We start from the raw sequence: 13,251 nt of genomic DNA, 5'->3' as shown, positions 1-13,251 counted from the left end.
GTCCCCTTCTCCTCCTGCCTCCAAACCCTCCCAGCATCAGAGTCTTTTCCAATGAGTCAGCTCTTCGCATGAGGTGGCCAAAGTACTGGAGTTTCAGCTTTAGCACCATTCCTTCCAAAGAAATCCCAGGGCTGATCTCCTTCAGAATGGACTGGTTGGATCTCCTTGCAGTCCAAGGGACTCTCAAGAGTCTTCTCCAACACCACAGTTCAAAAGCATCAATTCTTCAGCACTCAGCTTTCTTCACAGTCCAACTCTCGCATCCATACATGACCACAGGAAAAACCATAGACTTGACTAGACAGACCTTTGTTGGCAAAGTAATGTCTCTGCATTAGGCCAACTGCATTGTAAATCAATTATACTTCAACAAAATTTGAAAAAAGAAATAAGTAGCCAAAGTATAAAAAAAATTAGGCTGATTATATTTATCAAGAGTATAACTTTTGATGGTACCACCTATGGAATTTATTTTTACTGTTGTTTTTTTTCTTCTTCTTTCAGCATGGCAGGAGGCTTGAGATATTCCTTTTTAACTCTAGGCAGCCAATTAAAGCCTAAACAACCTGTGGATGAAGAAAACATCTCTCAAGATTTGAAGGTCTAGAACCTGGGGCAGAATTGCAGACTCGCTTGCAGACTGTGGGGAGGGGGGGATATTCCCAGCTGTTTTGGCTGTGGCACTTGCCCTTCTGGTTAAGGCACAACAGGAATGTCTGCAAAATGCAAAGCGAATCTACCTCATGTGCTGCACGAGGAGCCATCATCAACCCTGAGAAACGTACCCAGGCAAAGCCTTACCAGCTGAAAGTGAATCTTTTCAAACAGTTGGTGAAAGGGATCGTTTCCAAGGCACTTGCAGGGCCCACACACCTGTGTACTCTTCCAGGTATCCAAAGTGCTTCAGAGGCGGTCAAAGGCCGATGCTGGTGAGCGTGCTTATCAGCACCTTGGCCTTAATTTCAAAGATCGCAGCCAAAGCAAGGTGCCAATGAGAACATTTTTTTGGTTTAAGCAGACATGTCTTCATTTTAGTAAAATCAACCACTTAAATGCCAGTAAAGTTGTTAGCTTTGATTTGATCTTATATGTTGATATCTTCACAATCACCAAAGTAAAATAAAAAATAATTTATATGCATGCCTCATACTGTTATGTTATTGTAGGCAGGCAGTAAACAGTAAGTCATTTTATTCAGTCTGCCTTGAAGGGTAATAAATGACTCATGTTGGGAAAAATTACAAAATAACTCAATGGAAAAACAATACTCAGTGTGCTCCGTCAACATTTAAGTAGGTTATATTATTTAAGTAGGTTATATTTCTCTCCTGTTCTCCTCCCAGGTTTGTCCAGGGGACTCTGAAATTCAGATCACATCAACTTTAACCAAGGTATATATTTTTTTCCTGGGCTTGCCTGACTTCCCAGACCAATGGTGTGTGGGAAGCAACCTCGGATTGGATGACAGTTCTTATCCTCTCCTCCCAGGTGTCTCAGTGGTAAAGAATTCACCTGCCAATGCAGGAGGCACAGGAGATGTGGGTTCGATCCCTGGGTTAGAAGGATCCTCTGAGGAGGAAATGGTAACCCACTCCAGTGTTCCTGCCTGTGAAATCCCATGGACAGAGGAGTCCACTGGGTTGCAGAGTCTGACATGACTGAGCATGCACGCACTGTACGGCACCATTTAGAAATGGACTGTCCTCACAGGGGTTGTGGCGCAAGGTAAGGCCCCACTCTGGGAATCAGGGGCCCTTCTTTCCAGTCTTGTCTTCTCTGCTGACTCACTGAGAGCTCCACAAGTCACCTTGCCATGGTTGCCTCCATTTTTTAATCTGTACAATGGAATGATATTCCCAAATCCCTGCCAGCTCTGACTTTCTAAGTTTATAGAAGCTGAACCAGATGGACAGGACAGCAAACCGGGTGGACAGGGCAGCAAATGAAGGAATGATTGTGTTGACATGTTTAATTAAAAAAATTAATTGTAAAATACACATAACATACAGTTATCAGCATAACCATTTCTAAGTGTACAGTTTAGTAGTGTTAAGTATATTGACAGTGTTGTGTAGCCAATCTCCAGAACCTTCTCATCTTGCAAAACCAAAACTCTATACCCATTAGACAATGACTCCCCATTCCTCCCTTTCCCCAGCCCTTGGCAACCACCATTCTGTTTTCTGTCTCTATGAATTTGACTACTATAGATACCGCATAAAAGTAGAATCACACAGTATTTATCTCTCAGCTAGCTTATTTCACTTAGGATAATGTCCTCAAGGTTCATCCATGTTGCAGCATATGTCAGAATTTCCTTTCTTCCTAAGACTGAATAATGTTCCATCATATGGATATACCACATTTTGTTTATCTATTCATCTGTCAGTGGACTCTTGGGCTGCTTCTGCCTCTTGGCTATTTGTGTATAATGCTGCTATTAACGTGGGTGTACAAATATTTCTTTGAGACCCTGCATTCAGCTCTTTTGGATGGTAAAAGGAAACCTGTTTCTTCTACACATAAAACACTTCTGACACCAAATGTGTAGGGACTTTCCCTCACATTAAGCAATTCTTCAACTCTCTGGATGCCAACTAGGGGTCCTACAGTTAAATTCTGACTCCACCCAGATTTCGCACAGACCCCACAGGTTAAGGGCCCAGTCCCCCAAGATTTCCCCCTGCTTCAGATGCCAGTCCCAAGTCCCAGGTTGTGACTAGTGCTTCTGACCAATTGACCAGAAAGCTGGAGTCTTCATACCCGCTTCCTTGGGTTCAGTAATTTGCTGGAATGGCTCACAGAGCTCAGGGAAGTGCTTTACTCTCTATTACCAGTTTATTATAAAGCATTTGACTCAGGAATAGCCAAAGGGAAGAAGTACATAGGACAAGGTATATTGGAAATGGTTTGGAGCTTTCATAACCCCTCTGGCACATCAATGTGTTCATCGAGTGGAAGCTCTCCAAACCTCATCATTTTTCACAGTAACACATGGACCACAGAGACCATTTTGTATTCCCACCAACAGTGAGGGGGTTCCTATTTATCCACATCCTCACTTGTTATTTGCTCTTTTTGGTAGCAGTAGTAGGAAGTGGGGAGAAGGCAATGGCACCCCACTCCAGTACGCTTGCCTGAAAAATCCATGGACGGAGGAGCCTGGTAGGCTGTAGTCCATGGGGTCATTAAGAGTCAGACATGACTGAACGACTTCACTTTCACTTTTCTCTCTCATGCATTGGAGAAGGAAATGGCAACCCACTCCAGTGTTCTTGCCTGGAGAATTCCAGGGACGGGGGAGCCTGGTGGGCTTCCATCTATGGGATCGCACAGAGTTGGACACGACTGAAGCGACTTAGCAGCAGCAGCAGCAGCAGCAGCAGTAGGAGGTGGTGGTGGTTTAGTCTCTAAGTCGTGTCTGACTCTTGTGAATCCATGGACTGTAGCCTGCCGGGCTCCTCTGTTCAGTGGGTGTGAAGTGATATTGTAGTTTTGATTTGCATTTCTCTGGTGATCAGTGATGTTGAGTGTCTTCTCGTGTGCTTGTTGGCCATTTGTACATATTCTTTGGAGAAATGTCTGTTCAAATCCTTTGCCCATTTTGAATTGGGTTGTTTGGGTTTTGTTTTTTTGTTTTTGAATTATAGGAGTTCCTTATTGTTTCAATTTACTTTTTAAAGGCTTCTAGAATATTACCTTGGGGCTCCCAAACTGTGTAATCACCTTTTCTTGCATCATCATCAAATGAAATCCAGGGACCAAAAGTGCTAAGACTTGAAAAATGTTAACTTCAACTCATTTTTTTTTTCCCAATGTTAAGCTTAAACAAGATTTGTTTTCTTCCAAAATTGTTTTTTCTAATTTTCATTTTTAGAATTCTTAAAGGAAGATGCTTTTGTGTTTTTCTAGTCTTACTATGGTTGGTCTTTTGTTTCAATAGCCAGGATGCCTCAGGATGGGTTCCTTTTATTTATTTATTTAATTGAAGGATAATTGCTTTACAGAATTTTGTTATCTTCTGTCAAACATCAAAATGAAGCAGCCATAGGTATACATACTCTCCTTCCTCTTGAACATCCCTCCCGGAATGGGGTTCTTATTTAAATATTTTTCTTTTACAATCACCTCAAATACTTGGTCTTACATGACCTGCCCACCCCCCCTCCCCCCACCCTTTTTAAAATCAGTGTGGAAAGCTTTCCTTCCCTTGTTTCCATATGTGGCCAGCAGAGGGCACCCTAAGAGCAGTCCAGCAGTCCTGTGTGTTGTGTCTAGCTTCCTCCTGTCCGACTCGGTGTGATCGCATGGACTGTGGCCCGCCAGGCTCCTCTGTCCATGGGATTCTCCAGGCAAGAATACTGGAGTGGGTTGCCATTTCCTTCTCTAGGAGATATTCCTGACCCAGGGATTGAACCTGGGTCTTCGACAATGCAGGCAGATTTTTGTAGCTGGGTCGAAACTTGTAATTTTTGCTCTCCTCTACAGAACTAGGGTGGGGTTGATGGGAATGCCAGTCTGGGTTTTGAATTAAGTTTAGCTGAGAATGTTGGATGCAGAGAGGTGGTGCAAAAGGGATCCACGAACTTCAGAGAGGCTGAAGAAGAATAGCCGAGTGCATCAGGTCTCCAGATTTCTTTTTTCTTAAAAAAAAAAAGTAATAAAAACCATTCTGGTGGAAGAAGGAAAATTAGTTTAATATACTTGCTACTTTGCTTACTTCTGGCTATTTTACTGCTAATAGCAGTGACGTTTGTTAACTTGTACTTTTTCCTGTTGTTTTAGTATTTTTAAAATATATTCCATATATAAGTAAAAGTACAGGGGCACTAGGAGTTAGTGAAAGCTGAGTTTGCCTAAAGAATAAAACCTAGTTTAGAGAAGAGTTATATATTATATGTGTATAATTGTTAGTATATGTTTATATATTTTACATATTTTTTTATTTATATATATTTTCTGTGCTCTCGGGAAAATGGCAAAGGTACATATGTCAATACTTTCAGAGACTTTAGTGAGTTTTTTCCTTTTGCATGATCACTTCAGCTTTGTAGTCTTGTTGAGTCATGTTTACGACTTGTGAGTACTTTTTGTTTTCTGTGAATGGGTGTGTGTGCTTGTGCATATATTTTGAGGACTGGGACTTGTCAAGGGTCAGTGGTTTAGCTGATCAGTAGCTGCCACTCTGTACTTTGGGAAACTGAGGGCGCCCAGCAACTCAGGATCTCTAAGTTCCCTTTCTGTCACTAGATACTGAAGCATGTGGTAAAACAAAACATGTCCCTTTAGGATGAAGCCATCCCTGGGACCTCCCAGGGTCAGGGAACACCATCTGTGTGTCTCTGATTCTCACCTCCATTCCAGGCTGAGGTCTCCCATGATAAGCCTCAGAACCTTTTCTCTGCAATGTGTGGTTCCTGGATCAGAATATCAGCATTACCTGGGGCTTGTTAGAAATGCAGAATATCAGGTGCACACACACACTGAATAGGAATCTGCATTTTAACCCTGGTAATCTGAGGAGCACTGCTGCTGCTGCTGCTAAGTCGCTTCAGTCGTGTCCGACTCTGTGGGACCCCATAGACAGCAGCCCACCAGGCTCCCCCGTCCCTGGAATTCTCCAGGCAAGAACACTGGGGTGGGTTGCCATTTCCTTCTCCAATGCATGAAAGTGAAAAGTGAAAGGGAAGTCGCTCAGTCGTGTCCGACTCTAGCGACCCCATGGACTGCAGCCTACCAGGCTCCTCCGTCCATGGGGTTTTCCAGGCAAAAGTACTGGAGTGGGGTGCCACACTACCCCAGACTTTTGGTCCAGATCATCTTTTTAGTATCAAGGGTTCGTAACCTGAGGTTCACAGAATTTAGAGGGCTGGTGAACTTGAATGGAAAAAGAAAACATCTTCATTTTCTCTAATGAAAATGTAGCATTTCTTTTCATTTGAATGTAGGCAAGACCATAGTTAATACTGGCTGTACTTGTGACTTAGTTATCATAGAAGTTGAAATATTTTTGTATCACCTTAGAGTTTTTGTAGAAAATCATTGGTGCATTGCTCAGTATTCTTATAGTTATTAGTGCCTCCACTAGTTCTTATTGTTTAATATGTTCATAAGAATACATCAGATTTAGATGTATTTTAATATGTATTCATGTGTATTTAATGTTATAGTACATCATATTTAGAATATTTAGAAAATATTGCTGTAACTTTATGACAATTGGTTTTCATTATAATTTTATGTGTTTTATTTCATGCATTTAAAAACATTATTTGGAGAAAGAGGCTGTAGCCATTTATAGACTGCCATTGTAATTCATGGCACTGAAAAAAGTAAGGATCCCTGCTTTAGAGGAAAATAAAAAATTCAAGATTAATATGTTTCCTCAAGAAGTTGTCCCATTTTTGGCCTCAGGAGGCTTGCTCCTGGATGAGCCCAAGGGTAATTTTTATATCTGCTACCTGGTGGGAAGGCATCTTCCTCCAGCCAGTGTGGTCAGCTGCCTGCAGTCAGAGGGAGAGAGAGAGGCAAAAGGAAAGGAAGGGGAGGAAAAAGCGGGGAAAGGGTAAGGAAGGGAGAGACCAGGAGACAGGACAGCTAGGCTTCACTGCCACATCCTTCTCACTCACAGCTCAGAGCAGAGATGTGCCTCGTAACTGTGTCACAGTACTTGAACCTTGTTCTTCAAATTCTGCTTACTTGAAGTGTGACATTCTGTCTAGGGAAGGTGGGACAGCAGCGTGAGATGCTCTGTGGGCCCACTCTCCAGGGATACAAGGGGAAGTAGAGAAGACTGTAAAACCATTTAAGATCCCTGGAAATTGTCCAAAGGGAGATTAGAGATTGCATTATTTAGTCTCAGTTCAATTCAGTTCAGTCGCCCAGTCATGTCTGACTCTTTGAGACCCAATAGACTGCAGCACGCCAGGCTTCCCTGTCCATCACCAATTGCCAGAGCTTGCTCAAACTCATGTCCATCGAGTCGGTGATGCCATCCAACCATTTCATCCTCTGTCATCCCCTTCTCCTCTGGCCTTCAATCTTTCCCAGCATCAGGGTCTTTTCCAATGAGTCAGTTCTTTGCATCAGGTGGCCACAGTATTGGAGTTTCAGCTTCAGCATCAGTCCTTCCAATGACTATTTGGGACTGATTTCCTTTAGGATTATTTAGTCTATGCTTTGTTAAAATGCTTTTTGAGTTAGTGGCTTTATTTTCTAGCTGTCATTCAAATAAATTTTTTTTTATAAAAATTGAGAAATTTCACATTAGAAACTGGATTTCTTGCAATAGTTGAAAAAAAAATCACAACTTGCCAGGTGGGCCAGAATCTCCACAGGGTAACAGCTGGAGCTGAGGTCGGGAGTAGTTGTTATTTTGTCATGTTCTCCACCATTTTCTGTGTCTCCAGTCGTGTGACTGAGTGTCTGCCTTTCATTAGTGTGCTTGTAGTGTTGTTTTCCTTGAAACAAAGTCGAAGGACTTTTATGGTGGTCAGAGGCTAAGACTGAGCTCCCAGTGCAGGGGGCCCAGGTTCAATTCCTGGTTAGGGAACTATTGATAGATCTCGCATGTCACACCTAAAGATCCAGCACAGCCAAATAAATAAAAATAAATGTTAAAAAAAACCCAAACAACAGAGTTGAGAGGATAGGAGGGAAATAAAAGCTGAATCAAGAGAGCCAAAGGTTCAAGAGTGTATTTGTAGAAATAGAAATTACACCTACTATGTGCTTGTTTTGAAACAATACAGATTAAGGTGCCTGGCCTACTTCACTAATTTATATTACTTGTCTGCCTTGGGGCTCCCCAGGTGGTGCTAGTGGTAAAGAACCTACCTGCCAATATAGACGATATGAGACGTGGGTTTGATCCCTGGATTGGGAAGATCTCCTGGAGGAGGGCATGGCAACCCACTCCAGTATTCTTGCCTGGAGAATCCCCATGGACAGAAGAGCCTGGAGGGTGTAGTCCACAGTACTGTAGAGTTGGACATGACTAAAGTGACTTAACATGTACACTAATCTGCCTTGATTGTAGGCATTTCAGTTTTTGATTCCAGTTTCAGAGGCCCAGTTCTCAAACTATTCTGTCTCCATCCTATGTAGAGTTACTAGACATGTATCATAAGAACACTTTTTTGTTACCATTTATTGAATTTGGGCTTCCCTGGTGGCAACAGTAAAGAATCTGCCTGCAGAAATGGAGACCTGGGTTCGATCCCTGGGTTGGGAAGATCCCCTGGAGGAGGAAATGGCAACCCACTCCAGTATTCTTTCCTGGGAAATCCCATGGACAGAGGAGCCTGGTGGGCTGCAGTCCATGCGGTCACTAAGAGTTGGAAACGACTGAGCACGCAATATATTTACAGACAAACAATATATGGGTGGTTGCCAAAGGGGCGGGGCAGCAGTGGGTGAACTGGATGTAGGGTGATCAGGTCAAAAGGTAAAAACATCTAGCTATAAACAAGTTATGGGAATATAATACACAGCCTGGTGACTATAGTTAATAATACTGTATTGCATATTTGAAAGTTGCTAAGAGAGTAGATCTCACCATAAATATTTAAAAAAAATTTTGTAACATGTATGGTGATAGATATTAACTAGACTTACGGTGGTGATTATTTTGCAACATGTACAAATATTAAACCATTATGTTGTATACCTGAAACTAATATAATGTCATATGTCAATTATACCTCAATAAAAAACTCAAACATTTAAAAAATTTGCTGATATAAGTATACTTAACCATACTTATCTATACTTAACTATAACTATACTTATACTTCTCCAGCTTTCCCAGAGAAGGCAATGGCACCCCACTCCAGTACTCTTGCCTGGAAAATCCCATGGACGGAGGAGCCTGGTAGGCTGCAGTCCATGGGGTCGCTAAGAGTCAGACACGACTGAGCGACTTCACTTTCACTTTTCACTTTCATGCATTGGAGAAGGAAATGGCAACTCACTCCAGCGTTCTTGCCTGGGGAATTCCAGGGACGGGGGAGCCTGGTTGGCTGCCGTCTATGGGGTCACACAGAGTTGGACACGACTGAAGTGACTTAGCAGCAGCAACGATAGCTTTCCAGCTTATACAGTTGTTTTTAAAATAAAAAATATATAATAAAAAATTTTAAAAGACATAAAAGTATTTAAAGATTTATATTGGAGTTAATATTTATTGCTATAATAATATAATCCATTCAGTTGCATTTCTTCAGTGGGAAGAAAACAATAGCTAACAGACTGGGAAAAATAACATATCTCCACACAGAATTTTCAAATGCATTGAGGTCCTCTTGTGAATAGTACAGTACAAATTTATTTTAAATCTTTTCTGGATTCATATTCAGATATTGACAGATAATTTCTCAGTCTATTAAACAGCATTGAATATATCTTTTGATGTTGAAAAGTAAAGGTAGAAGAATCCCCTGGTTGTTCAGTGGTTAGGACTCCATGCTTTCACTGCAAGGGACTCAGGATCAATCCCTGGTCAGGGAGGACCTAAGGTCCTATATGCCACATGGTGTGACAAAATAAAAAAAGTAAAGGTGGGATCTTAGGTTTAAAAGCAAGCACACAAGTGAATTACTAATACTTCCATTTCTGGGGCTTCCCTGGTGGCTCAGAGGGTAAAGAGTCTGCCTACAATGTGGGAGACTAGGGTTTGATCCCTGGGTCAGGAAGATCCCCTGGAGAAGGAAATGGCAACCCAATCCAATATTCTTGCCTGGAGAATCCCATGGACAGAGGAGCCTGGTGGGCTACAGTCCATAGAGTCACAAAGAGTCAGGCATGACTGAGAGACTTCACTTACACTTTGCATTTCTGGTAATATGGAATGCTAAGTTATCCACTCTTTAGAGAATAAGATAAAGTTAGTTTAAAATTAAGATATAGGGACTTCCCTGGCAGAGACGCCATGCTCCCAAAGCAGGGGACAGGGATTTGATCCTGCTGGATCATAGAAAAAGCAAGGGATTTAAAAAAAAATCTGCTTTATTGACTATGCTAAAGCCTTTGACTGTGTGGATCACAATAAACTGTGGAATATTCTTAATGAGATGGAAATACCAGACCACATTACCTGCCTCCTGAGAAACCTGTATGCAGGACAAGAAGCAACAGTTAGGACTGTACATGGAACAACCAGCTGGTTAAAAATTGGGAAAGGAGTACGTCAAGAATGTATATTGTCACCCTACTTATTTAACTTCTATTCAGAGTGCATCATGCAAAATGCCAGGCTGGAAGAATCACAATCTGGAATCAAGATTGTTGGGAGAAATATCAACAACCTCAGATATGCAGATTATACCACTTTAATGGCAGAAAGTGAAGATGAACTAAAGAGCCTCTTGAAGAAGGTGAAAGAAGAGAGTGGAAAAAACTGGCTTAAAATTCAGCATTCAAAAAGGAAGATCATGGCATCAGGCCCTATCACTTCATGGCAAATAGATGGGGAAAATGTGGAAACAGTGTCAGATTTCATTTTCTTGGGCTCTAAAATCACTGTGGATGGTCACTGCAGCCATGAAATTAAAAGGCACTTGCTCCTTGGAAGAACAGTTATGACAGACTTAGTCTATAAAAAAGCAGATACATCACTTTGCTAAGCTCAATATAGTCAAAGCTATGGTTTTTCCAGTAGTCATGTACAGATATGAGAGTTGGGCCATAAAGAAGGCTGAGTACTAAAGAACTGATGCTTTTGAACTGTGGTGCTGGAGAAGACTCTTGAGAGTCCCTTGGACTGCAAGGAGATCAAACCAGTCAATCCTAAAGGAAATCAACCCTGAATATTCATTGGAAGTACTAATGCTGAAGCTGAAGCTCCAATACTTTGGCCACTTGATGAGAAGAGCCGACTCATAGGAAAAGACCCTGATACTGGGAGAGATTGAGGGCAAGAGGAGAAGGGGATGACAGAGGATGAGATGGTTGGATGGCATCACAGATTCAATGGACATGAGTTTGAGCAAACTCAGGGAGATAGTGAAGGACAGGGAAGCCTGGCATGCTGCAGTTCATGGGGTCACAAGGAGTCGGACACGACTTAGCAACTGAACAGCAATGAACAGCAGGGAACTGGATCCCACATACCCTACCTAAAGATCCTGCATGTCACAACCGAGACACTGCACAGCCAAACAAATTAAAATTAAAAAATCTGAAGTATAATGTACTTTCATGAATTATACAAACCTTAAGTGTATAATACATGAGTTTTGATAAAGGCATACTTTCATAAACAGACATACTTATCAAAATATAGAACATCCTCATCACCATAGAAAGGTTCCTTATTACCCAGTCAATCACTGCATGTCTACCAAGAAATCAATGTTCTGATTTATTTTACTGAAGATTAGGTTTGCCCTAAATGGCAAATAGATGGGGAAACAGTGGAAACAGTGGCTGACTTTATTTTCTAGTGCTCCAAAATCACTGCAGATGGTGACTGCAGCCATGAAATTAAAAGACATGTACTCCTTGGAAGGAAAGTTATGACCAACCTAGACAGCATATTCAAAAGCAGAGACACTGCTATGCCAACAAAGGTCTGTCTAGTCAAGGCTATGGTTTTTCCTGTGGTCATGTATGGATGTGAGAGTTGGACTGTGAAGAAGGCTGAGCGCCGAAGAATTGATGCTTTTGAACTGTGGTGTTGGAGAAGACTCTTGAGAGTCCCTTGGACTGCAAGGAGGTCCAACCAGTCCATCCTAAAGGTGATCAGTCCTGAGTGTTCATTGGAAGGACTGATGTTGAAGCTGAAACTCCAATACTTTGGCCACTGATACAAAGAGCTGACTCATTTGAAAAGACCCTAATGCTGGAAAGATTGAAGGCAGGAGGAGAAGGAGACAACAGGGGATGAGACGGTTGGATGGCATCACCGACTCAATGGACATGAGTTTGGGTAAACTCTGGGAGTTGGTGATGGACAGGGAAATCTAGTGTGCTGTGGTCCATGGGGTCACAAAGAGTCAAACACAACTGAGCGACTGAACAGAACCGAACTGAAATGGCATCGTATAGTAAATACATGTTGTGGGTAGCTTCTGAAATGGATCACAATGCCTGCCTCCTCATATTCACTTCCTTGTATAATCTCCTCCCTTTGAATATGGGCTGGACCTAGAATGTGAACTAATTTCTCATTATAGAATACAGCAAAAGTAATGGGTGGTTCCTTCCAAGATTAGGTTGCAAAAGAGTGTGGCTTCTTTCTTTCATCTAACTCCTCATTTGCTTGATCTGATGAAGCAAGGTGCCATTTTGCAAGTTGCTTTCCAAAGAGACTTGTGTGTCAAGGAACATCTAGCTGTATGTGTGTGTGTGTGTAGGGGGGGGTGGTTACAGGGGGGTAGGGGTGAAAGTGAAAGTCGCTCAGTTGTGTCCAACTCTTTGTGGCCCCATGGTCTATAGAGTCCATGGAATTCTCCAGGCCAGAATACTGGAGTGGGTAGCCTTTCTCTTCTCCAGAGGTCTTCCCAACCCAGGGATTGAACCTAGGTCTCCCGCATTGCAGGTGCATTCTTCACCAGCTCAGCCACCAGGGAAGCCCAAGAATACTGGAATGGGTACCCTATCCCTTCTCCAGCAGATCTTCCCACCCCTGGAATCGAACTGGGGTCTCCTGCATTGCAGGCTTATTCTTTACCAACCTTTGTGAAAGCCGCTCTCCATTTCTGGATGACATTTGATGACACACATCATTAGAAAAAATTAGTTTTGTCCTCTTTTACTGAAAACTTGGCAACAAAGTCACATTCTCTTCAGGTCTCTCTGGTGTAAAACTTCTTATAATTCTTTCCCCTAATGCATACCACAGCTTACTTACACAGATGCTTCAGGTGGAAGGCCACGCCCTTACAAATATCTTACAGCCTTCTTCAGGCCTCTTTCTTTCTCTGAATTTCTCCAGTTTCCCACCCCCTTGGCTCTCACCTCCACATCTTATCACATTGAGTCCAGCCATTGTGTCTTCTGGGACAGGTAAACACCAAAAAATATCGATAAATGGGTCAGTTGTGAAGGAATCCATTCCCTTTTTGCCTTGTTCGTTCTTTTGCATTTCTTCGTCACTTAACGCCACAGGCTTCCAGTTGAGATCCAGCCCTCCTCCCTGAGGCTCTGCAGCTTGCCCCCAACCTGTACCAGTGTCTGTCACCTGTCTACCAAAGACTTCTTTAAAGGACAAACTTCATTGCACCCACACAAAATAAAGGCTTATTTTTCCTT

The 13,251-nt window shown here is 42.3% G+C and overlaps 1 protein-coding gene across 10 annotated transcripts in view; it reads left to right on the top strand.

The window, feature by feature from the left end:
• The window catches only part of SLC35D2 (solute carrier family 35 member D2), a 131,567-nt gene that overhangs the window by 58,307 nt on the left and 60,009 nt on the right, over nucleotides 1-13,251 (top strand). For 8 of the 10 annotated variants that reach the window (XM_045165124.1, XM_045165121.1, XM_045165120.1 and 5 more), the window contains one exon: nucleotides 505-601. In XM_045165124.1, coding sequence (XP_045021059.1) covers nucleotides 505-601 — 97 coding nt within the window. Of the gene's footprint in view, nucleotides 1-504; nucleotides 602-1,343; nucleotides 3,164-13,251 lie in introns of those variants that run through there. The other 2 variants (XM_045165126.1, XM_045165125.1) reach the window with 2 other exon arrangements.

Source organism: Bubalus bubalis, chromosome 3 (genome assembly GCF_019923935.1).
Source record: "Bubalus bubalis isolate 160015118507 breed Murrah chromosome 3, NDDB_SH_1, whole genome shotgun sequence".
NCBI lineage: Eukaryota > Metazoa > Chordata > Mammalia > Artiodactyla > Bovidae > Bubalus > Bubalus bubalis.
The sequence above is the reverse complement of the archived record's forward strand: the minus strand, read 5'-3'. Positions and strand labels throughout refer to the sequence as shown.